The following is a 26653-nucleotide window of genomic DNA, read 5'->3' on the forward strand; positions in this document are numbered from 1 at the left end:
CAGGGTTGCCACCTTCGACGGACGGCCAACCCGGAGATTTTTTTTTTTAAATGACACTGTTTCCATGACAACGGGGCGCCATGCAACGTCACGCGGCGTCAAGTTGACATGACAACGTGGCACGGCATCACGTCATGACGTGGCATCTCATGGTCATGGCAACGGGAATCACGTAATGCTGTTACGTAACGTGACGTTCCCGTTGGCATGGCAACGCAGCGCCATTTTACGCCGCGCAGCCTTATTGACAGTAGTTGTAGGGGGAGATGCCGAAGACATTGCTGTTGCAGGTACGGTTGCTGCGTTAATGGTATATGGAATTGTATATTACCTTATGTAATTTCTATTATTTATAACCAACGCTGATGACAATCTCACAAAACTTCAAGTTTGTGGAAAGCATCTGGAATCACTAGTGGCGGTAGCAGCAGCAGCAGCAGCAATACATTGCCACAAGTTGCATACACACACATATACAGTGTGTGTGTGTGTGTGTGTGTGTGTGTGTGTGTGTGTGTATACACACACACACACACATATATATATATATATATATATATATATATATATATATATATATATATATGTGTGTGTATATATATAATATATGTGTGTGTGTGTGTGTATATATAATATATGTGTGTGTGTGTATATATATATAATATATATGTGTGTGTGTGTGTGTATATATATATATATATATATATATATATATATATATATATATATATATACACACACACACATATATTATATATATACACACACACACACACATATATTATATATATATACACACACACACATATATTATATATATATATACATATATATATATATATATATATATATACACACACACACACACACACAATATATATTTATATACATCCCAGTGCACCTTAGTAATAAATAAACAGACATGAAGCAGGGGAACACTCACTTGAAGCAGCAGCCAGAGCAGCAGGAGGAGGAGGAGCCAGAGAGGACGGAGTGACAGTGTGATTCAGTGAGCACTGAGCAGCGTGGCATCGCAATGCAGGACAGGACAGGACAGGAACCGGTGAGTGACCTGTAGCTGGCTGTAATGGAGACAAAGAAAGTCAAGGAGGACTTGACTTCCGAATTGGGGGTACTTGGGAGCAGCACGCTCCACCACAGCCATCCAATCCTCTGCCGCCCAGCTCCTGTCATTGACGTGAGCGCACCACTGCTTACTGCTGTCCAGACCACCCGCCCACCCGGAGATGTCAGGGACAAACTTGGAGCCCGGAGAAAGGGATGCCAAACCCGAAGTCTCCGGGTGAAACCCGGAGAGGTGGCAACCCCGGGTATACATTATATACAAAACAGTGCATGCACAGTTAGAGAATATATCTTATAGGCGTATGTAACAGTTACAGACCAGATAAAAATGTGAGACAGCTTTTAGTTTTGAAATAACTTAGACTGGTGGTGACTGTGAGAGTCTCCGGTAGACTGTTCCAGTTTTGGGGTGTACGGTAAGAGGAGGAGGAGCGGCCGTATACTTTGCTGAACCTTGCGACCATGAACAGTCTTTTGGATTCAGATCTCAGGTGATAAGTGCTGCGTGTGGTAGGGGTGAGGAGCTTGTTCAGATAGACTGTAGCTTGCCTAGAAAGTATTTGAAGGTAAGACAGAAGAGATGAACTTTGCACCTAGACTCAGGAGCATCTTTGATAAAGTGCGATCCCTCGCACGAAACATGTCAGAGTGAACGTTTTTTTGCTTTTTAAATGTGCCAATAAATCTATAGTTTGCTGATCCGGAGGATTCCCGGTCTGTTTCACTGACGTAGGCAGCTGTACCGCCTTCTTCTCTCCAATTGTTCTTTGCCAGCACCTTGGTAGGAGCACGCCGACAGCGCCAGGATCCCACACACCAACAATATTTCCAATTCTGATGAGATTGTGCGCATTTGTAACCCTCAAACTTTTAGCAGGGTAGTTACCGTGGAGTGTTTGGGGTGAAAGCCAGATTGGAATTGGCTAGAGAAATTTGTCTTGGTATAGTAATCACTTAATTGGGAGTGAACACATTTTTCCATGACTTTGGATAGTATTGGGAGATAGTTTGAGACAGTATTTTTGTCCCCAATTTTGAAGATTTGGACAACTCTGGCAATTTTCCCAGTCTTATTGATATGGCCTGCAGACAGGATAGAGTTGACAATGGAAGCAATTGGTTTGGCAATGGCTGGGGCACCAAGTCTTAGGAACTTAGATTGCAGTGTCAGGTCCACATTGGCTGCTTAGTTTTAATTTGAGGAGCGCTTGAGTCTCCTCTTCGAATACTGGGACTATTTGAAAATTGTGAACAGTGTTGGGAGAGGTTGGGCTATAGGGGTACTCTCAGAATGAGGCTCATTTTGTGGTTTGTGTTGCGTTTTGCTAATAAGTTAGTAGCACACCCCACAAAGTAATAATTGAATGCATTTGCAATGTCAGTTGATTTGTCAGAGTAATATCCCCCTTAGTGATATTACTTGGTTGTTGATGGTTAGAAGGCTGGAATATGTTGTTGATAACCTTCCAGAAGTTAGCTGGGTTTGATGTATTCTGGTGGAGATTGTCAGAGTAATATTGTGCTTTTGTGTGTCGTGTTTGCCTTGTGCACACGTTCCGCAGGCATCTGTAGTTATTAAGATCCTTGGTAGTGCCAGTTACTTTGTAGCTTTTCCACAAGGCATCCCTGGACTTGTAGAGGGCTATAAGGTCAGTTGTAACCCACGGAAGGTGGGCCCCTTGTACTCTTATTCTGCGTAGTGGAGCATGGGTATCGCAGAGTTTTAGACCTTGGATTGTGAATAGTTGAGCGCAGAATCAGGGTCGGGACGCTACATGACATGTCAACTTGCCGCCGCCGTACAGTCATTTTCACAGGAGCTGCAGGGGGGGACACTCACAAGTTGCAGGAGAATGCCGGGAAATGCCGCCCCCCGCCCCAGGTAACACTCGACGGCGGGCAAAATACTCGACGTGGGCGTGTGCATTTGTCGAGCCCGGTTTATAAAGTAAAGGGGTTGAAATTTTCTCAAAGCAGATTTATTGCTTTAGCCGAGATGGGACCCTAACCTAATTATTTGTCCAAGAAAATTATTTTTGTGCTACTGATTCCTTGGCACCGTAGGAGCTGAAGCAGTTTCCCCCCACTTATTTGTGCTTTTGACAGGTCTAAGCATTCTGCTTAATAGGCACATTCCTCTCCATTTGGAAGAACAGATTGTGGATGAACAGTGTACATTTTGGGGAATTAGGGGATTGGTCTGGAGTAAAATGTTCTTTGTATCTGTTTATGCTCCCAACGAGGCCGAATATAGTCTTTGAATACCTTTCTCCAATTAATACAGTAAGTTACTTCATACAAGACCATCTAGTCATTGGAGAGGTATTTAATGTGACAATTAATCCCGACCTGGATAGATCAAGTTGTCCTCCAAATCTTATTGAGGTCTGTTCTTGAATTCTCTTTTATCTAACCAGTCCATGTTTGATTCCTTAGGCTGAGGCCCCACTGCACACGCCTGCACACCCGCCTGCACACCCGCCTTACGACCTGGCGGCGCATGCAGAGCGCTATACCGCGATCTGTGGTCTGCAGGCGGCGTTCTGAGACACGGGGGCGTGACCAAAACAGGCTGTGGGTGACAAGGGGGCAGGGCCAGGACACCAGCCAAACTAAAAAAAACAAAAAACCATGCCCCCCCGACACACACACACACACACACACACACACACACACACACACACACACACACACACACACAGCTCAGCAGACTTCTCCCCCCCACCTTTCGCTCTCTCCCCCACCCCCCCCACCCGCCACCCTCCTCGCCTCTGATTGTCTCCCTGCCACACCACGTGACGCATCATCGCTCGGGATCACAAACTGGTTGTAGCCCCTGCCGGCTGATGCGTCGCAGTGAGCCTGGGAGCGTGGAGGGACTGGGGACAGCCAGGGAGCAGGTAAGGGGCTGGTGAGAAGCGCGCGCACGGCCGCACACGCCGCCTACTGCACTGGGGACCTAGCCTTATTCTTCTCTCTAAGGCCCGGGCCATAGAGGGGTGAGGAGAGCGGATGCGCGCTAACGCTGAGGCTCGCCTGCGAAGGGAACCGGGGGGAGATGGATGGAGGCGGGGCAGTGACGTCGCTGGGCCAATCGCCCCCGACGCACTGACGTCAATGTCACGGCGCCGACATCACGGCGCCGTGACATTGACGCTGCTTAAGGCTGATTGGATGTTTTCAGCCGACAGCGCGCTGAAAAACAGCTTGGCGCTCGGCTGAAAACTCCAAAGCCTCCGCACGCCTGCGGGCGCTCGCGTGAGCCCCCTCTCAAGGCATCCTCATTGAGGATGCAGGGGCTCAGCGCGGAGCGTCCGCACACCTCAGCGCTGCTTGTCTTTCTTTGGAAGCAGCCTAAAGCTTTCACGATCTATAATCATCCTCATAAGGCCTATTCTAGACTACATTATTTTTTTTGTTGAGCAGAAACCTATTCCTTGATCTCATAGAAGAGATGATTGTCTATCTTACCTGGTCCGACCATGTCCCTGTTATACTTAAGTTATCGATGTGTCTCTGGTGGTAAAAGGTGCCTATGCGCCTGAATAATGTCATGATTCGTTCTAATGATTTTCTTGATAAGATTACGGATTATCTTTTATTTTGTTTTATATGAATCTAATGCTAACTGTGCATATGGCCCTGTGGTTGTGTGAGAGGCCAGTAAGGCATTTATTAGAGGCACATTTATCAGGGAAGCTGCTGTTGTAAATTATCTAAATACATTTTTCAAGCTACTGGCTAAAATAGACAAAATACATAAATAGGTTAAAGATAGAGCTATTTGGAAAAGGATTGCCTCAGTGAGCGAAAAGATTAATCTCCTCGTGTTATCTGAAAAGTCTGCTAAATGACGTGCTTGGACAAAACCATTATTTTATAGAAAGGGAAATCGGGCAGGTACTTTATTTGCCATCTTCTGCCTTTCACTATTCTAAAACCAAAGCTATATTTCCAACAAATTCTGAATGCCCCTATTTGGACTGATTAGTTCTTTGAGCTTATTAAAAATCGGAAGAATTGTTAAACTCAAGGCCCAAATGGCCTGACCAATATCTATTATAAGAAATCTGGAACTCCTTTGCTTCTCACGGGACTACGTTGTTTAATTCAGAGGTGCGCAAACTTTTGTAGCTGTGCCCCCGGTGCTCGCTCCCCCCTTACCTCAGTTTCCGGCGTTAAATGACGCTGCGGGGTCATGTGACGTCACCCCATACGACGCGTTGCCATGGCGACAAGTCAATAGCAGTCTGAATCTCGGTAAGTAATAGTAACAAAAACACAAAGGCCAGCGCAACATACAAAATGACGCAACACATAGTACAAAAAGTAATAGGTTGCAGAGGCCTCATGCTATCCACCGGCATTTAACTTAAATGCCTTTGGGAAGAGTGCGGGGCCTCTGCAACCACTGTGCCCCCCTACAAAAATCTTGCGCACCCCTGGTTTAATTCAATCTGCAGGGTGAACCTTTCCCTGATACTATGATTCAAGCTATTATTTTGGTGGTCCTCAAGAAAGGGAAGGTTCCCCCTAATTGCAAGAGCTACCACCCCATCTACCTTTATTACTGTTGAAGTGACATTTCTGGCAAAAATTACTTTATGCTGCCTTTGTTTAATCTTGATCAAGCTGAATTTATTAAGGGTAGACAGGCTTGTGACTTTCCGCGGGGCTGTCAATCTCATCCATGTTGACTTCATCCCTGGTTCTCAGTCCACGTTACTTTCCTTCGACCCTGAAAGGGCATTCAGTAGAGGAATGGGACATTTGGTCGCGGGCATTTCGCAGCGACTATATGGCCGCTGCAGAAGGACCCTCTGCCGCTGCTGATTCGCTGCTGGAATCTCCACCGCCGGCCGCTTCTAACATAAGTTTTTTTTATTACTGGTTAGGGTATGGGGTTAATTTAATAGGTTTTAGCGGATAGAGTAGGGGGTATTCTTACCATAGTGGCTGGTGACGGAAGCATCTTTCGGCAGCGGACAGCACCGGAGGCCATTTGGTTGCGGCAAAACGGCCGTGGCCAAATGTCCTAGACGTTCATTAGGGTTAATTGTGTCTTTTTGAACTTGATATTGGAATCCATTTGCTTTGGCCCAGTTTTTAGGAACTTGGTGGGGGCCCTTTAAGGATCCACATCATTAAAACTTCTAGCCACCTTTCCACTTCTATAAAAATTAAATGGGGAGCAAGACAGGATTGCCCACTGTTTCCACTCCCCTTTTGCCCTGGTTATGAAAAAACACTAGCCAACCAAATTTGTTGCACAATTAATATCAAATGCATTTGAGTTGAGGATGCAGAATTTAACATCTCGCTTGTCGCTGATGCCATCCTCCTGACACTGCGCCAACCGCCCCTTCCTGCCTAAGTGTGTTTGTGGGTATCCAGGAGTTAAGCTCTTTGTCAGTTTTTAAAATCAATCTGTCAAATGTAAAAATCTAAACAAATAATCTATTTTCCATTTTTTCTTCTTTCTGATTCAATTTTGTTCTGTGGCACTATTCGTCGTATGGAGTGGCTAATCCTGTATTTTCAAGCTTTATTTGATTAAATATAACGTTATTTCATTGAGCTCTTTTCTCCCAATGGAACTCAAAACACTTCACAATTACAGTACGCAGCACATAGTAATGTTACAGACACAGTCCCTCTCCAGACAAGTTTACAACGTAGGATATTAGTGCCTGATGCACAGGGAGACAAAGTGACTTGCCTAAGGTCACAAGAAATGGACACAGGGATTTGACCAAGGTTCCTGATTTAATCTCTGTGTCCTTGTTTATAGAATCGGTGCCTTTACTCACTGAGCCACTCTTTCTTAAGGAAGATTTGTATTTTTTCCTGTGATAAAAGGCAAAGTTTAATAAAATGTAAGTAACAAAAAACAATGACCCTCTCTGAACGTCATAAAGGCTCCTAGTGTGCTAACCCCTATGACGTTCCTGCAACGTCAAAAGGGCACCCTAAGGGTTAATCTCCTCTCTAAAGATGTGCAAATCGTTAGTTTGCAGATGAACTGTATTAGGCATATTTTGTTATTTGTTTCAAATGTTGGAAGCATTCTGAATGTGGCAGAAATCTCCATATACATGTCACCAAAATGGCAATGTAATGTAGCAATAAAACGAACAGGTCATTACTTCTAATCCTTTTTGGTACACGAAGGTAAGAACAGTGGTTTTATAAGTCCATTGAATCTTGGGTATATATATTTATAAAAGGGGTAGATAGTATTTTCTCCAAGAACTTTACAAATTAATATTTGTAAAGTGTATTATGCAGGATGGAGGTTACTGTAGTGCCAACGAGTATTCTAAAACAAATCTGGGGCAATCACCAACAAGACCCAGGTACATGCTGGGTACATCCTGGGTACATGCTGCAACATTTCAGTGACATTTCTGCAGACTGACTAACGGCCCATCGGATTAACAGCGGGGGTCCCTGGCAGTCCCAATCAAACTGAATGGGACTGCCAGGGACCCCTGCTGTTAATCCGATGGGCCATTAGTCTCTGCAGAAATGTCACTAAATGTTGCAGCATGTACCCAGCATGTACCTGGATCTTTTTGGTGATAGCCCAAGGTTTTCCAAGGCAAGTTTTAGAATACTCGTCGGCGCACCTGTATTTACATTGACAGTTTAACATTTGTATGTTGCTATTAATATCAAGTCAACTGTAGGAGTCATTGACATTTTATGGACAGATACTGACATGCAGTTAAAGATATGTCCGCTTCAAAGAAGGCAGAGCTACCAATGTAAATGGGATCTTAACAACCCTCCTTTACCTTGAGTATTACATTGCCTGTGTTTATCCCATTCCTCTTAATTCTGTTTCCACCCCGTCTTTGATGTTCAAGATAGGGTTGATTTTTTTAATGTTTTTTTCTTCTTTAATGTTATTGTGGAAGATTTTGGTATTTGCCCAACCCTATTATTGAGAATTGGCAATTGTTATTTGATGCAGTTATTAGACAATCTTCTTGAGCAACAAAAGAGACCGCAGCTGGAAGTAGACGAGACCAGCAGTCCATCCACTTCCCAAGACTCTGCAGAACATCCTACTCTCGAACAAATGGTATGGCGTAAGTGGGTCTGTGATTAGATTGGCTGTGATCTATTTCTTACACCTCTACATACTCAGGCAGTTGTGTAGATAAGTTAAAGGTACAGTTTTGGCCAGGAATTAGCGCCACTACGTTGAGTGACAAAGAAGACACGACCCCAGCGTAGCTTCAAAAAAATATGGAGATAAAAAGGTGTAATATAGTGTAGTATATTTGGCAAATGGTGGAAACAATAATTGTGCTGTAATAGAGTGCATTGAAAAAATGCACTGAAATAATGGTGAATATCCTTTTGTTAAGGGATCCAAACATGGAGGGAAATCTTCAACCATGATTTCTCATATAGAACAAAGAAATAGAAAGCCATTCATTGTATAGTATGTCAAATATATGTAAAAGGTGAAGATGGACTGAATCACACACAATTTCACAAATATTAAAATGCTTGAACTCATTTCGGACGCATTATAGCTAATTGGAGGAGTGTGCTATGGGATATCATGCTAATAAATGCTAGGTCCATCGTCCACTGTACCCAATTGGTGCGTGAGATGATATCTTGGGTCAATCATAATTAGTATTTATCACAAAGACTTGGCTAACTGCTGGTATTGACATTCATTTGTGTGACCCAGTCCTTGATGGGTACTCTGTGTTGCATATTCCTAGGGAGGGTAAGGACAAGGGGGAGGACTAGCTGTGAAATTTCAATCTAATCTTATCTGCACCTCCAACCCTGAACTCGGGGTCAAGTATTTTGAATACAGTATATGACTATTCGCTATGCCATGCATGACAATCAAGTTTTATATTTCACCCTGGTGTATGGGCCGTCCGGACACGGGTGTGATTTTATGTCTCAGTGATCGGATATGGTCACTCATGTTACTAGATTTCTGTCGCTCTGTGGCACTGGGGGACATCAACATGTGGGTTGACGACCCAGACAATGCTGAAGATATGGATCTTTTGGATACTATAGGATTTAGTCAATTTGTGCATGACCCGACACATGAGCACGGTCATATACTCAACTTGATTTCATGCAGGGGGGTATTAGTTGAGCAGGTGAAACTTTCCTCCCCCCTATGGACAGATCATAGGGTGATCCAGGCTCAGATTGGAGGCGCCCCACCAGCCCTTAAACAGAGTTGTGGGCCTGAGGCAGCTTGGGTATGGCCTAGGAGCCTATCAGGTTTATGGCTGCCCTTGGAGCCCATTTATCCTAATTTTCTCCAGACAACAATGACTCTGTATGCATCAGCCACGGATGAAGTGGCCCCTCTTTGGAGAGTGCCTGCTCTCATATCCATAAGTGTGCCATGTTATTCTCACAACTTCTCGGGCCTGCGGCAAGCTCTCTGAAGGACAAGGGGTCGGTGGTTGAGGTCCTGTCAAGATGCTCACTCCACAGCATGAATGTATGTCAACAGGTGTATGTGTGCAGTCTTCAGGGCTAAGAAAGCCTATGTCGCCCTGAGGATCGACCTCAAGAAATTGTCCTGCTATCCTCTTCAGGGTGGCGAGCAGCCTGGCTTATTCAGGGTGGCGAGCAGCCTGGTTTATTCAGGGTGGCGAGCAGCCTGGTTTATCCAGGGTGGCGAGCAGCGTGGTTTAACCAACTGAGGAGCGATGTGGTGAATTTAATCGATTCTTCGACAATAAGATCACCTGCATCTGTGCCGCTATTAGCCACCATATGGATTCCACGATCCAGCTCGCCCAGCAGGCAAAGCTTTACTTGGAAGAGTTCAACATAATTAAAATCCCAGAGTTCCTCTCAATCACGATTGGGATGAACTGGACTACTTGTGACACAGATCCCTGTCCATCATGGATTCTGAAAGAGACCATTGATGCTGTGGTTGGTGGAGATCATCAACAGATCCCTCTCAGTGTGGGAGGCGCAGGTGGCCTTGAACAAAAAGGCCGGTTTGTCCTCTGTTCAAAGTGGGTCTAGATGTTGATGTTCTTGCCACCTATTGGCCAATCTCCAACCTTCCTGTGGTAGGGAAAGTGTTGGAGGGGATAGTTTGGAAGATTGGCTCGATAGGGCTGGCTTCTTCGATCCCATACATGTTGTCTTTATAGCCAGTCATGGAACCAAGTCGGTCCTGGTCTGTGTGGTGGATGGTTTATTGATGGCCATGGACAAGGGCTGCATGTCTGCCCTTGTTATGTTGAACCTCTCAGTGGCCTTCGACACGATCATGCGGTGTTGTTGCACTACCTGAGGGACTTAGCTGGTATCGGAGGGACTGCATTACAATGGGTTTCTTTGTTCCTGCAGGGCCGGACCCAGCAGGTGGCTATGTATCACCGGTAAAGCCTGCCCCCTTGTGGTCCCTCAAGGGTTGGTGCTGTCACTTCTCCTGTTCAACGTGTATGTAAGACCGCTGGGCAATTATCCGGAAGCATGGTCTGAAGTACCACCAGTATGCTGTTGATACCCAGATTTATGCGTATTTTCAGGGCAGCCCAGGGATGTTGTTACATTGATGACTTGCTTAGACGAGGTGGCTGCATGGATGGAGATAAATTGGCTGAAGCTCAGTCCTGACAAGACGGAACTAATGCTTATCGGCGCGGCAAAACGCCCAAGTATGGGACGGGATTTGCGAGCTACCCCAAATCACTCGTGTACAGCTGCTGCTCGTGTCCCAGGTTCGTAACCTCTACATCATCTTTAACCAGAGTCTCAACATGGGAGCCCAAGTGGCCTCAGTTGTTAAGACTGAGGTTTTCTAGCTGAAGGTGCTTTGGGGTTTGCGCCCAGTCCTATCTATGAACCTTGAGTCATTGGTCCATGCTTTTGTGTTGATGCGGTTTGACTACGGGATGCTTTATGTGCAAAACTACCAGTGTTCCTGAAACAGAAGCTCCAGCTTGTACAGAACGCTGCAGCTCTGGTGCTGATACATGTTTCACACTTTGAGCATATTACTCCTATTCTGTGCAATCTGCACTGGCTTCCAGTGATCTTCCGTGTTCGGTTCAAGTTGGTCATTATTTCCTTTAAACCCTATCTGCGGTCTCTTCAGATGTCGTCATAGAGGGATTCTGCTTATTATTTCAGGTTCTCGGGGTGTCCGCATCTCTGTGCCAAGGGTATTGCACCCTACACTGGGTGGGCCTTCTCGTGTGCAGTTTAAGCCTAGATCCCCAGTGCAGCCGGCGGCCGTGCCTCCCACCAGCTCCTTACCTCTTCCTGGCTGTCCCCGGTCCCTCCGCGCTCCCAGGCTCACTGCGTGCTGTGACGCGTCAGCCAGCAGGGGCTACAACAGGTTTGTAATCCCTTGCGGTGACTCGTCACGTGGTGCGCCAGGGAGCCAATCACAGACTGGATCCCATCAACCAATGATATGCCAGCACAGAAACGGATGAGTGCTTGGTTTGCGGGGCTTCCTGGAACCAGTCGGGCTGCCCCCCTCTTTAGGGTAGTATAGGGACTGCTATCCCCCTCTCCCACCCCCCGTAGAGGGGCTGCTCTTCCCCCCGTAGGATAGTATAGGGGCTGCTCTCTTTGCTCTTGGCTGGAGATGGCTGTTTGCGCACAGATGTGAGCTGCACCCGCTGCTTTGTGTCTTGTTGCTATTCTTGGTTCTCGAAGGTAAACAGCCATGACTAGGGGAATAGGAGCTGCCAGTGTAACCGCTTTGCTGCCAGCTTCGGGTGTCATGTTAGGATCATGTTGTGGTTACTTTGTATTAAATACTGTAACCCCCCCCCCCTGGAATCCTAGACCAGCGCTATGTGTGATCGGTGCGTCCTGTGGCAGGGAGCGCAGCTCCGCTTCCCCTCGCCAGACTAGAAGCCTCTACCGAGGTGTCCGATGAACACTGCTGCTAACAAGGGAGGCAGGGGGAGTAGAACAGTCTGGAATCGCAGTAAGCACTATGTCTTCCAGTAGTGATGGCCCCGCCCCCCTCAGTCATGGCCATGCCCACCCTACCCGTCTTGGCCACGCCCCCCCCCCCAAAAAAGCTCCCTTCAGACCGCTGTGAAGGGCCGTGCACGCGCCGCCAGAACGCAAGGCGGGTGCGTGTGCAGTGGGGCCTTAGCCTTAGAGTGAGTCCCCAGTCAGCACTGTAGCACGCGTGCCCGGCGGGGAGGGGCGGCGCGTGAACAGCGCTGCACCGTGTCCTTTGGTCCAGAGAGAGAGGGAGACTTTGCGACGGGGGGTGGGGGGGTGCGCGTGGTGGGGGATTTGCGGGGCGTGGCCACGCCTCCGTCGCAAGCTCCAAACTCTATTTCACAGAGTTTAAAAAATCTGGCAGTTCGGCGCAGCTGCACCTTCAGCGGGAAGGTGCGTACCGGGCCCAGCCCCATTGAGGGTCGGTGCTTACACGCACAGCACACGCCGAGGCGTGCGCTGTAGAAGTCACTGGGACCGCAGCCTAAGAGGTCTGGAACTCACTACCACCAGAGCCCAGGTTTATACCGACTTTACCACTGTTTCGGGCACGGTGTAAGACTTATTTCTTTTTTATAGCTTTTGCTATCTAACATAATTAATTGTATATAATGTTCGTTTGTTCTTAATGTGATTGTAAAGTATTGCCCCCTAAAGTGTAGGCATGTGTTTACTTAAAAAATACATGATGAGGATGAGACCAGATGAATCTAGGAAAGGCACTCTGCTCACAGCGATATTACCAGCGTCCGAGAGTCCCGCCGGGCTGGTGGCGTCTGACGTCCCTTCCTAACCCCCACGTCCGTTTCTGAAACAAATCCTCGCTCACCCTACACACTTCACAATGCTTACTTCCTCAGGGGTCTTTCTATTTCTTTGCCCTATATGCAAAATCCTGATTGAAGATTTCCCTACCAATTTGGATCCCTGAACCACTGAAAAAGGATATTCACCATTATTTCAGTGCCTGTTTTCTAGGCACTCCATGTGCGTTTGTTACCAATCACAGCACAATTATTTTTTCCACCATGTGCCAAATATACTACACGATTTTACACTTTCTTGCCTTTTTTCTCCCCACATTTTTTTAAAGCTGCACTGGTCACCTCTCTCTCTCTGTCTCTCTTCTCTCTTCTCTCTTCTCTCTTCTCTCTTCTCTCTCTCTTCTCTCTCTTTCTTTCTCTTTCTCTTTTTTCTTTGTAACTTTCTGTGTTGGGCCTGTGGAACGGTTCTCCTTTTCCAGCAGCAACAGCAATAAGTACGGGGAAATTGGAATTTGTAAGCTTTGATGTTTTTAATTTTTCACTAACATTTAGTTGTTGATTAAATATCACGGGTGATTTTAGCACTTGCATTGCTTTAGTTTTCCTTTTTTTAAATCTAAGACTATGTTGAGAAGTTGCGGCGTCGGTATTGTAATTTAGCAATTCTCCTTGAGTCCTGTATGGGTTAAAGGGCATCGCTGAAGAAAATGTTTGTGCAGATAACTTTTTAGGACTTGATTTGCAATTCAATTACTGCATCATACAAACAGATTATCATGCACTTGATGTGCTCCTGATGTCTTCAGACAATCACATATGGTGAGATTTAGATTGTGGCGTCCTTAAATGATTGTAACTACAAATTAAACCAAATGTGAAATTGAACTGTTGTGTTCCAACAAATTTGTATTTTTTAACATAATTTTTTTTTAAATTCCCTCCTCTCCCTCATTAATGCTTTAAAAATATATCTGCAACATGTTGGTAAAAAAATTCAGATGTCTGTGGGAACGGGGCTGAAAATGAGCAAAACTTTTTCTACACAGAAGGAGGAAAGTCTAAGCAATTGTCCGAGGAAACCTCAGTTGTTGAGGAGAAAGCTGCTTCCCTACAAGTCCCAGTTTCTGAAGCGAAGTTTTGCCCCAGTGTCCAGAGCTTTGCAAAGGAAGGTAAGTAATAGTGCAGCGTTGATGTGTGCTTTGTTCTGTTAAACGGTCTGCCAGCACACTAGTGGATTCCCAGACATACTACTACTATATAATGGGACACTATAAGGAATTTTGCATTCTACTCTCTAGCAGGTTCCTTTATATTGAGGCCAAACCCTTCACCCAAGAGATTCAGCACCATATTTACTAAGCAGCCTTCTGCATAAGACCCCTTCTGGTCCTCATACACCGTATGATCCATAGATAACTTATGGCAGAAGACTGTTTACTTAATATAGCCCTTAACCCCTTTGCTGCCAGCACAGCCTAAGTAATGCATCACACACCATAATGTCAGCAAAAGAGTTGAAGTGAACTTCTCAGTTATTGGAAACCAGTATGGACTCCAGACGTAAACCATAAACTGAAACGTATTTATGATATATATTTTAAAGTGCACTTACCCCCAAAAGGTACTTTATTTTAAGGAGCGATCCAATAGACTTTCAGCACATATGTGTATTATCCTTATTTTCCTAAATACTCTTTTTTTCAATGCACCTTTAATTTCGAATTTCGAGAAGTCACGGAAGTTCTTTAGCATAAATATGATTCAATGAATTCATGCGGAGTTACAACGAGGCTTGTTTCAGAGTAATACTGACAAAAAGTGTATTACTTAATCATTTATTTTAACCCTGTGAGTGCCCCAGGACGTATCCACTACGTCAGTCATAGGTCCTGGCACTTCAGAGGCCTCAGTGACACAGTGGCTACGTCATGCCTTTTTGTGCATGTTTTCATGGGGAGATGGCGTTCTGCGCACAGAAACGCAGGGAAATGGAGGAGAAGACAGACTCTTTAATTTTCGGATTAAATGATGCCGTGATTTGCCCGAGGTCCCGTGGCACTCTGGTGCCGTGGCCCTTTCGGTAACCAAAGGGTTGAATTAATTACAAGTAGTGCTTTTAAGGCAGCAATGCATTATCTGAGCTATTTTACTGTGTACAGGTTGGTTGGCAATAGATTGTAACAATACATAGCACTTTTACTCCTGTTTGTCATGGAACAGTTGAACATGTATTTTGTATATAGTCATTCCCTTTTATTGGTTCAACATGTTCGTTCTATAAGAAATTGGTTAACGAGAGACACCTTATTAGTCTCTTCAGTTGTGGTCACATAATTCAAGGTATTGGATGAGATAAATGTATCCACTAGAAGTAGACTACATGTTTATTTTGCCGCAATTATTTGCTGGATTGAGAATTCTTTCAATGAAGAATTAAATTAACTTTCAATACCTTCAATAAGAATACTTTAATTGAAGACCTTTTTTTTATTATAGAAATTAGTAAATGTGTCCACACACCACACACCACACACACACCACACACACACCACACACACCACACACCACACACACACCACCCCCCCCCCCCCCCCCCCCAGCCTGGGATACACTTCAAGCTGACAACACCGTGAACAGTTGCATTGCATGTGTTTTACTGTTTGAGAATTCACTTAACGCACACGCTGGGTTCTGTGCTGTATTATATGCTTATTTATGCCAATGTAATATTTACTGAACTGTGAAAAGCATGGACAAATTAACTGTCCCTTTCTGATAGTCCACACATCAGATACTTTAGATATACAGTATTTGGTAGCATTGAAAAAATTCGAAGTTTAGATTTTTTTCCCCCCCTGACTTCACTAGATAGCTGTAAAAATTGTATATAAACATTTTCCTTCTTGGCAGTCAGCTCTATTTAATACCTCTGGTTTTCTGAAAAGCTGAAAGCCCATGTATGAGTGCGTGCTGCAAGCATGAGCAAGCTGCAGTAAGACCATGGACGAAACTGCATTATTACTGTATGCCTGGAATTAAATCCTCTCCCAGCTGTCTAACCCTACCCCAATCCTTGTAGTTTTACAATTCTGTGGAAAATTGAGGCTCAGGTAATCTGGGCTAGATTAGAAAATGTGTGCCTTTGGTGGAGAGTGCTCCATGTTTTGTAGCACATGTGACTATGGAATGTATAGTATTTGGTTTCCATGTGATAATCTCATTGCTGAGAGGATATTTGGTTAGCTGGACACAATCCATGGTCCAATCTATATGCAACACCCCCTAACATCACCCTCGAACTTTAATGGGTCCGCTGTTGGACTGGACTATACTCCACCCTGAGGCCTAGTTCGTCCCACAATGAGCAGCCACTTTACCTTTCATTTCAACATTTTCCCTCGTTCCCTCAAGATAGTCAGTTCTCACAGGCAGGGCACTCACTACCTTCTGGATCTGTTTGTGCGCGTTTGTCCCTAATTGTATGTAACTTTTTATGTAATTATCACATCTCTGTATCCTCACTGTACTGCGCTGCGGAATATGTTGGCGCTTTACAAATATACGATAAGACGTGGCTTTTACACCCTATACATTATCTCAGTGAGCAGTGACAGTCTATGACAGTACCCCTCTACTTTGCTAAATAAATATATTTCCTATATTTGTATGTTGCTATGAAACCAATGATTATAACGGATAAAAGCCACTCCACCAGTAGTACATTTCTTATTGATTTAGTCTTTTCTCTTATTTGGAAATATTTTGGGGTATTTAGCAAAAAAAAAATATATAATTTGAGATATTGGTTCTATGGCACAAACCAGTTCTTGGTCCTAAGGGAAATGCTAAAGGTTCTTGTTATGCACTGTATTTCCTTTGGCACCCCCATATAGCACTAGGAATTCCCTAGGGGTGATCTTTTGAGCCCAAAAGTATCCAGTTTTGGTTAGCTAAGAATATAATTGGCTCAGCTGTAGGAGTTGCTGCTTTCGCATGAATGTCCTTTAGAGAACAGAAAATAAAAATCCCACTTGTGAGCACATTCACGTGTCTGACCGGTCTTCAACCCCGCCTTTCCCCATTCTCTTGGCATGCAATGCTTCCACTGCAGCAAGGGATTCTGGGTAATGACATGCAAATTAGATAAACATACAATGTTTATTTTGCAGACCCCGGCCACACTAAACAGGATAGCGGTGTATTTCTCAGATGAGGAATGGGAGATGTTGGAGGAATGGCGCAAAGAACTGTACAAGAACATGATGAAGGAGAACTATGAAGTCTTAATATCGCTTGGTGCGTATACAGTCTATCCTCACTCTGGTAATAGAGTTAACTAGGACATTGAATGTACAGGAAGGGGCAACACATTTTAGTGCTTGGAAGCGGCTGATTTGCTCACTTAAATTTTGTTTATGAATAGAGGTTACGGTTTTCGGTTTTAACGGAAAAAAAAACGTCATCGGCCAATCCTTCTTTTTTTTTTCAGTTAAAACCGATAGACCGGAAAATGAAGAATTGAATTTAGCCGCTAATGATTTTAATTGGGACAGTGTCTTCACGTGTTGCACTACCCACGCCATGTGACTAGAGCAGCTCGGGAAGAGGCCGCAGCACTGAGCAGCCGACAGGAGGATGCGAAGAAGTGAGGCAACCTCTGCCCCCCCGGCACATACTACCCTCTGCCCCCCCCCGGCACACACTGCCCTCTTCCCCCTCCCCCCCAGGCCCACCCTGTCCTCTTCCCCCCCCCCCCACCTCCCCCACGGCACACACTACCCTTTTCCCCCCCGGCACACACTACCCTCTTCCCCCCCCCCCCCCCTCCAGGCACACACTGCCCTCTTCCTCCCCCCCCTCCCGGCACACACTGCCCTCTTCCTCTCCCCCCCCTCCCAGCACACACTGCCCTCTTCTCTCCCTCCTCCCCCCCCCCCGGCACACACTGCCCTCTTCTCTCCCCCTCCCCCCCCCCCGGCACACACTGCCCTCTTCTCTCCCCCCCTCCCCCTCCCGGCACACACTGCCCTCTGCTTCCCCCCATGGCACACACTGCCCTCTGCCCTCCTCTCCCCTCCCTGCACACACTGCCCTCTGCCCCCCTCCCCCCCCCGGCACACACTGCCCTCTGCCCCCACCCCCACCCCCTCTGACACACAGAGCCCAAAAAATGAAAAAAGCTAAACACAGGATAATACAGCTGATTTTTTGCAAATGGAAAAATATTACAAATGAAACACTGAAAACCGGAACCCCTACTTGCAGTATAAAGAAGTGCAAAAAAGTCACATTCTTGAAAAAGCAGTGCTTTGGTTCACACAATATTTTGCTCCATCCAGTGTCATATACATACATATAATTACATAGTAGATGAGGTTGAAAAAAGATGTATGTCCATCAAGTTCAACCTATGCTAAATTTAGACAACAGATACTTTATCCTATATCTATACTTACTTAATTATCCAGAGGAAGGCAAACAAAAAACCCCAGAGTCATATAATCCAATGATGTATCATAAGGGAAAAATAAATTCCTTCCTGACTCCAAGAATTGGCAATCGGATTAATCCCTGGATCAACATCCTTCCCATGTATACTTATTTGGTATATCCCTGTATACCTTTCCTATCTAAAAAGATGTCCAACCTTTTTTTGAACAAATCTATTGTATCTGCCATCACAGTCTCCATGGGTAATGAGTTCCACATTTTAACTGCCCTTACTGTACAAAAATCCTTTCCTTTTTTGCTGGTGGAATCTCCATTTCACCAACCTTAAGGGAGGGCCCGAGTCCTTTGTACTGCCCGTGGGATGAATAGTTCTTTTGAAAGCTCCTTGTATTGTCCCCGAATATATTTGTATATAGTTATCATATCCCCTCTTAGACGCCTCTTTTCTAATGTAAATAAATCCAATATAGCTAGCCTCTCCTCATAAGTTAGAATGTCCATCCCCTTTATTAATTTGGTGGCTCTTCTCTGCACTCTCTCTGGTTCCATAATGTCTTTTCTTAGGATTGGTGCCCAAAACTGTACTCCCTATTCAAGGTGTGGTCTTACTAATGCTTTGTAAAGGGGCATAATTATGTTTACTTCCCTTCCATCCATTGCCCGTTTCATGCAAGATAAGTGTCTCCCCACTACAGTCTACACTACGGAAGTCTTACAAACCTCGATATTAGTAAATAACTGTTGGCGCTGACATAATAATAATGTTTTCACTTTCCTTGGCGACTTAAATGAATTCATTATATAATATGTGGGTATTTCGAATATGTAGATTTTTAGGCTTACTTTTTAATAGGATTTTTGGAAACGTACACATTTCAATACCTAAAGAAAACATTCTGTGCCATATTAATCCATAGTCACCCTGGGCACAAATGATTACAGTACACTTCATGTAAACGTTCATTGTTTTGCTTCTCAGGCTACCCCACTGTCAATCCAAACATCCTACTGAAAATCAAACAGGAGGAGGTGATGCGTTACACAGCTCACTGCTCATCCGACGATCTGGAGCAGCCGGATAGTCCCACTGCAAGTAAGTAAAGCTGCACATAGTGACATAGTGAATATATGGCAAGTACAAAGGTCCCATTTCTAGGTATGCCCAGGTATACAGTCGTTTTCTGAGGCATCATTACCATCATCCTTTCTACTTTCTGGTATTCTGTGGCATACCTGCATATGTTAAAGTATCTGGGGGAGCAGTGAAGACCTCTACATCTTTATATATGCTGCTTGTCTGGATGCTCAGAAAGAAAATGTGATATGAAAGTACTGTATGCAAAATTTAGCGCATTCTGGCTATTTTAAATGCACGATAGTCATTTATTTCCTATAGTAATGTTCTCGCAGGATCCTTTTCGAAGATCTTAATAAAGCTTCCTGCGAGAACAGAAATGTTCTATGAATTAAATCACTATCGTGCATTTGAAAGACCCGATTGTGCTCAATTTTTCCCCACCCCCACACACCCCTTCACCCCCTTTAGGAGTCGTTATCACTTCCTTTGATGCCACAATATGTAAGAATCAATATACAGTGGCGAGAAAGTTTGTGAACCCCTTATAATTTTCACATATTTCAAACCTAAAATGTTGTTAGATCTTAATTTAAGACCTAATAATAGATAAAGATAATACACCTAAGAAAAAGAACTCGGCTAGTAGCACTCTGACTCAAAGTGGGTAGATTGAAATAATTAAAAGTACTTGATTAATATTGATTAAAATATATGGGGGCACACAAAACATAAGTGACTGTATATCTCAGTCATACCCTGCTATTTCTTGGGGTTAAATGGGTGGTAACTGCTAGTGTTAGCATGTAGCCACAAATGGGATAATACTCGTTAACAAATGTTACACACATATACCACCTTGTGATAATGTGTATATATAGGTGTATTTATGCTCTCATTCCCCTATTGGGATCCCCTAAAGGGTGAAATCCTAATGAGGTTAGTATGTAGTGGTATACTCTCTAATAATACACCCTGCCACAATGGGTGGAATCAGTGTCTTAAAAATGAGCTTGATGCCAAAAATCAGTGAGGATTAACCCCTATACATTAGAAAAATTCCACGAGGGAAACAACGGAGCACAGCAGGAGAAAGGAGGGGGCTAGACACCAATATGAAATAAAAATCCTTTAATCCGTGATAGACATCATGGTGTGTGATGGGTAAAAAGCTCTTACGCGTTTCGGGCCGTCGCCCTTTGTCAAAGAGAAAGTTTTACACACTGCGTCTGCCGCAACTGATATAGGAGTCCCCCCACCTCCAGCTGATTAATGACGTGTATATCAAATGGCGCGAAATCGCTATGCTGCAATTTGAATGGCTCAAGGAAGGAGCCAATGAGATGAATGACATAGAATCTCTACGCTCGAGTCAGGGGGCAGTCCAAATCAGCTGCGCAGTAACTGTGTGTCACAAGGATCAACACAGTGAACAGGAATATAGCGTAATCAAGCATAAAAACGAGAAAAGAAAACTAAAACAACATTAAGTAGATAAAAGAAGGCAGTCTTATAGAGTGATCTGGAGCGGTAGAGGATACATAGATAATGAAACATATGAAACGGATCACTATTAATGGACTAGTAACTTATCATAATAGCCCAATGCAGAGTTGTCAGTGAAGATCACACAATAACAGTATGTCTGGAAAAGATGCACTTGCAATACATTGATAGGGAATAAGCAGAAAAAATAAATGAAATATGTATAAATAAATATATTATATTATAATTGTCACATAGTAATATATAAGAAAATAATAATATCAATATAAAATATAAAATACAATGATATGATGATAGGAATAGATAATGAAAGACTGAAACCAAAAACAAGAGTAACACTCAAATAATACTTATTTCAAAATATGTTTTAATTCCCAATCAATGTTCCATACCCTTGGGAGCCAAAGTCCCAAGGGTATAAATCCAGTGCATCTCACGGCAGTTGAGGATAGATTCTCTATCTCCTCCTCTGGGATAACTGGGATGTGTTCAATAGCACTAAATGTAATTTTATCCACTGAACCTTTTATAAAAATATTAAATTGTCGGGCCACTGGGAATTTGTCATCTTTGTTCTTAATGGTTCTGATATGTTCGCTGATCCTTATTTTCAAAGGTCTGATGGTTCTTCCAATATAACTGCATCCACATGCACATCTTAAAATATAAATGACATATTTGGTATTGCATGTTAGAAAGGAATTAATCCTATATTTCTGACCAGTATGTATGCTTTTAAATGATTTAACGGATAAAGCATATTTGCAAAAATTGCAAGACCCACATTTGTAAAAACCATTGGGAATACTGGTCCTTGTCATGACTTCAGGTCTAAACATACTGGGCGAAAGATAGGTTCCTATTGTTTTAGCTTTTCTTTAAACTATTTTAGGATTCGATTTAGTATAAATATCCAGGTCTCTGTCTAGTCTGAGTACCTCCCAATGTTTGTTCAGGATAGATCTTATATTACCCGCTTGTTTAGAATAGGGAGTAATAAAGAGAGGTATCTCTTTGTCCTGACTAGTGTTGGTCCGTATATAAGATTTCTTCTTTTTGTGTCTATCTAGGAGATCTGCCCTTTTGATCTGTTTAACATTTTGTAGTGCATTTTCAAGAACACTGTCAGAGTATCCACAAGCTTTAAATCTCGTTTTGAGTTGCTCTGCTTGTATATTAAATGATTCCTCAGTCGAGCAAATCCTTCTGAGTCGCAGAAACTGACTTTTAGGGATACCCTTTAACAGTGGTCTCGGATGTGCACTATTAGCTCTAAGTAGGGAGTTGCGTGAGTTTTCTTTCCTGTATATATCTGTCTGTATATGAAGATTGGTGTCAACATATAAGTGTAGATCTAAATAAGTAATATGATTATCATGGATTGTATATGTACATTTAAGATTGTAGTCGTTGGAATTAAGGTATTCAAAGAATAAAGAAAGTGTCTGTGAATCCCCACACCAAATCAAAAGTAAATCGTCAATATAGCGACGATAAAATTTAATATACTGTCTACATGGATTAATGTCCCCGAAAATGTGAAAAGTTTCCCAAAAACCCATAAATAGATTTGCGTAAGAAGGTGCGCAAGATGTGCCCATAGCAGTACCCTGTGTCTGTAAAAAAATATTGATTATTAAATGTGAAGTAATTATGTTGCAGTAAAAACATAACGCAATCCAACAGAAAAGGGATTTGTGCCAAGTGAAGATTAGAATTATTAAGAAAGTGACTGACCGCTTTAATACCCCTAGTGTGATCTATGATTGTATAGACTGAGGTCACATCTAATGTGACCCACATAAAAGTGTTAAACCATGTGACATCCTTAATATCTGAGAGTAGATCAAATGAATCTCTTAGGAACGATGGAAGACCTTTTACCAACGGCTGTAGGAAAAAATCCACATACCTAGATACACCATCTTCCAAAGATCCAATACTCGAGATGATAGGTCTGCCAGGAGGGCAGATGAGTGATTTATGGATCTTTGGGAGATGGTGAAAAATAGGCACTGTGGGACAAGGATTAAAAAGAAAATCTGATTATTGTTTTGACAAAACATGCAACTCCCTACCAAGCGCTATGAGTTTCCCACTCTCTTTAAGGTACATTTGTGTAGGATCACCAGTGAGCTTACAATATGCCTCAGTATTGTTGAGTTGTCTGAGTGCCTCGGTGTGGTACATCTCAGAATTCAATACCACAACCGCTCCACCTTTATCGGCATTCTTAATAATTATGTCACGTCTTTTCTTAAGTGCAGTAAAATGCTGATATTCATCTTTTGACATGTTATTATATCCAGTGGTAGAGAAATTGTAACATCTGGCTAACAACTGCAGCTCTCTTTCGACTAGTTTTTCATATGTCTCTAGGTGTGGACCCTTAGAGAAAGCTGGATAAAAAACAGATGTATTCCTAAATGATGTATGTTTGGTGTTAGTAAGGAATAAGAATTGCTCTGAAGTCTCTATAGTTTGCATGTCAGAAATGTCTTGCTCCACATATAAATCATTCATGTCCTGTATCGCAGTAAATTCTTTAAAGGACAGCTTACCGTCAGTGACCATCCCAGATCAGAATAGGAACAGGGCAATGGTGAGCCCTACCAACGTTTCACGCTTCACAGAGCACTTTCTGAGAAAGCGCTCTGTGAAGCGTGAAATGTTGGTAGGGCTCTCCATTGCCCTGTTTTTCCATGACCAATAAATAATCTATTTATGGGATACGCACCCTCCTTTCTACTTTTTTGATACCTACAGTAGTGCTCTTCCAGTTTTTCTCCTTCTGTAATAGTTTTCAAGCTGTGAGCTTGCAACGATGTGGTATAGTGTGCAAGTTGAACAATATAACCCCTTGGTTGATGCAGGTATTAACAATAAAAAAAAAAAAACCTGATCAAACAATACTTTTTCAACATGTATTTTTCCATAAATGATTTAACATTCAATATCCATGTGTGAGAGAGTACGTGATTCAGTACCTGGTGTCGTCCCCTGAGCAGCAATGACTTCAACTGCACGTTCCCTGTAACTGCTGGTCAGTCATCAGTTTTGAGGCATTTTGTCCTTATTCCTCCTTACAGAACTGATTCAACTCAGTGACATTTGAGGGCTTCCTTGCATGGAAAGCTTGCTTCCGGTCCTACCACAACATTTCAACGAGGTTTAGGTCTGGACTTTTACTAGGCCATTCTAAAACACGGAATTTCTTCTTCTGCAGCCATTCTTTTGTAGATCTGCTTTTATGTTTAGTATCATTGTCTTGCTGCATGACCCACTTTCGCTTCAGCTCATGGGTGGATGGCCTGACCTCCTCTATCTTCTGATACAATGCAGAATTCATGGTTGTGTCAATGATGTTAGTACAACAATTCGACCTCACCACTCACCTAGATTTGTAAAAGATGCAATTTATTAAACAGAATAAATAATAGTACACTCACATATAAAATCACCCGCTTCAGCTCCTCGCAGCTCTGTTTCACCCTGGTATAGTGCTCTCCCACTTCCGCGTCCGGTGAGTGGGACTAAAGCCAAGGGTTTCCAGAAGACTACGGTAGCTGATAGGGGACAAAATGACTCTGTCTCCCACAATAGAAAAACGCACATCGCACTGCTACGGTGCTTCCTAAGGTTCATGTGGGTTGCTGGGTGAAAGCTTCTTTTATACACTTGGATCTTAATTGACAGTACATATTACAATGGTCAGGTGCACCAGGGGTTGGAGAAGTCCTATTTGCAATTAATCTGATTGACTCATACATGCGATAAAAGCGCTGCTTTACGCAAATTGCAATGGTTAAATTAAAACATCCTTAACATATCGTTATCATTGAAATTATTCTGTGGGGTTTAGACTCTAAAATGAATAATTCCCTTATGATATAAATCGGTATGAAGATCATATAAATGAAAAAACCTGTGAAGTCCTTAAAAATGCTTTATATTTAAAGCACATAAAATGAACTGAACTGTGAGTGTCTTAGCTACCAACATGCACTCACACAGTAAATACACTACAACATCTTTTAATATACAAAGTTTCAATGTGCCTGTGCACTAATCAACATGTTTTTTAATTTCCCTGGTCGTCTCTCCCACATACAACAGACCACATGGACATTTGTAGTATGTAAACCACAAAATTGACAAACAGGTGGCATAGTCATTGATTTTATATTTCTTGATGCTATGTGGGTGTGCCATGAATTTGCCCGTAATCACGGAATTAGACTGCGCACATTGCAGGCATGGAAATCTCCCAATTTTTAGTATGCCAAAAAACCTTGTCTGTGTATTTTTAGTTGATCCAAGATCTGCTCTCACTGAAAGACCTTTAAAGTTATTAGCTCATGTGTAGGCAAATAAAGGTGGTTCTTTTACCAAGTGTTCACTTCTAGAATATGTGCCAGTGTTTGCTTATGATGTTCCTAATCTGTTTGCTGACTGGATTGTATGTCTGTGCCACTGGGAACCTCTTTGTGCATGTTTCTCTTTTAGTCCCTCCTCGTTTCCAACTGCTGTACTCTATCTATTTGTTTCTTCAGTTCATCCTGTCTGTACTCCCTATTCTAAAAATAATTCTCCATATCCTGTACGCTCCTGTATGCGTCCCTCATCACTCACTATCCTCTTACCTCTCAGGAACTGACTGAAGGGTTTTCATCAACTCAGGCTGGAAGCCGTCTGAATGTAGTAAGGTGTTTTTATCTGTAACCTTACTAAAGATGTCGGTGAGAACAACAAGGGAGATACCCGCTCAACCTATAACACGAGCAGGTACAATAGGGAAGGAAATGACAGAGAACAAAACCTGTTGTCAAAGATACGCACCGGGTGGGACGACAACAGAAAGGTCCCAGTTGCGTGCACTGGTTGCTAGTTAGGGATAAGAGATAGTGGGGCGGCTGGTCTGTGTAGAACGTGGGTGTAGTTATCTGTTGTGCCACATTCTACACAGACCAGCCGTCCCACTATCGCTTATCCCTAACTAGCAATGAGTGCACTAAACTGATCAACAGATCATCCTGTCTAGAGGGCTAACTCGATGACCTCAATGCCATCTACGTGCAGTATTGCAGTGTATAAGCTTTGTATGTTATATAAAGCTATGTTAAATCCTCTTAACTACCCTCAATCTCCTTAGAAAATGTGTAGTCTTGAATGTATGGGGCGGCCATGGTCACCAAGGATTTCAGACATCTAGGAGAATTGCCAGTGGCTGAATACTGAGTCGGTCCCAGCCATGCTTGGTCTTCCAGGTGGATCTTTTTATGAAGTTTGGAAAGAATATATAAAACTGGTGTAAGTAGATTACGGTTAATTAAATACTCCTTCTGTTTTTTGGGGATATTATTCCCAAAGGCATCACCAATAACTTTGCAAATTTCCCTCGGGGTGTCAAATTGGATTTTGGTCAACTCTTACATCATTTTCTCGGTTCTCAAGATTGCTCGTCAGTATTTAGTCTTATCCATGATCACCACAGCCCCACCTTTATCCACCTGCTTGATTACTCTTGTGTGATCTTCCTTGATAAGGGTTTCCCTTTCTGTTTGTCATATTTGGGGAATTATGTTTAGTTGTTACCCATGTCTTTTTTTTTTTTTTTTACATTTCGCCACATCCCTTGTGACTAAATTGACATGTTTCTACAGTATGGTTTTTGTGGGGAGGTTGGAACTCACTCTTTACTCTGTCTTGAAGTCATAGCTTTCAATACCTGTGCTTCCTTCAGAATACCCTGTTTTAACTCCTTCACTTCTTTCTTGGTGTC

General features: G+C 43.2%; 1 protein-coding gene across 6 annotated transcripts in view; it reads left to right on the forward strand.

Moving 5' to 3' along the window:
- LOC142467257 (zinc finger protein 10-like) overlaps nt 1-26653 on the forward strand; it is an 82255-nt gene that overhangs the window by 28477 nt on the left and 27125 nt on the right. For 5 of the 6 annotated variants that reach the window (XM_075572718.1, XM_075572720.1, XM_075572717.1 and 2 more), the window contains 4 exons: nt 8063-8173; nt 13886-14008; nt 17009-17135; nt 19270-19383. In XM_075572718.1, the coding sequence (XP_075428833.1) occupies nt 8063-8173; nt 13886-14008; nt 17009-17135; nt 19270-19383 (475 nt within the window). The remainder of the gene's footprint in view (nt 1-8062; nt 8174-13885; nt 14009-17008; nt 17136-19269; nt 19384-26653) is intronic. The other variant, XM_075572722.1, reaches the window with a different exon arrangement.

Source organism: Ascaphus truei, chromosome 16, assembly GCF_040206685.1.
Source record: "Ascaphus truei isolate aAscTru1 chromosome 16, aAscTru1.hap1, whole genome shotgun sequence".
Lineage (NCBI taxonomy): Eukaryota > Metazoa > Chordata > Amphibia > Anura > Ascaphidae > Ascaphus > Ascaphus truei.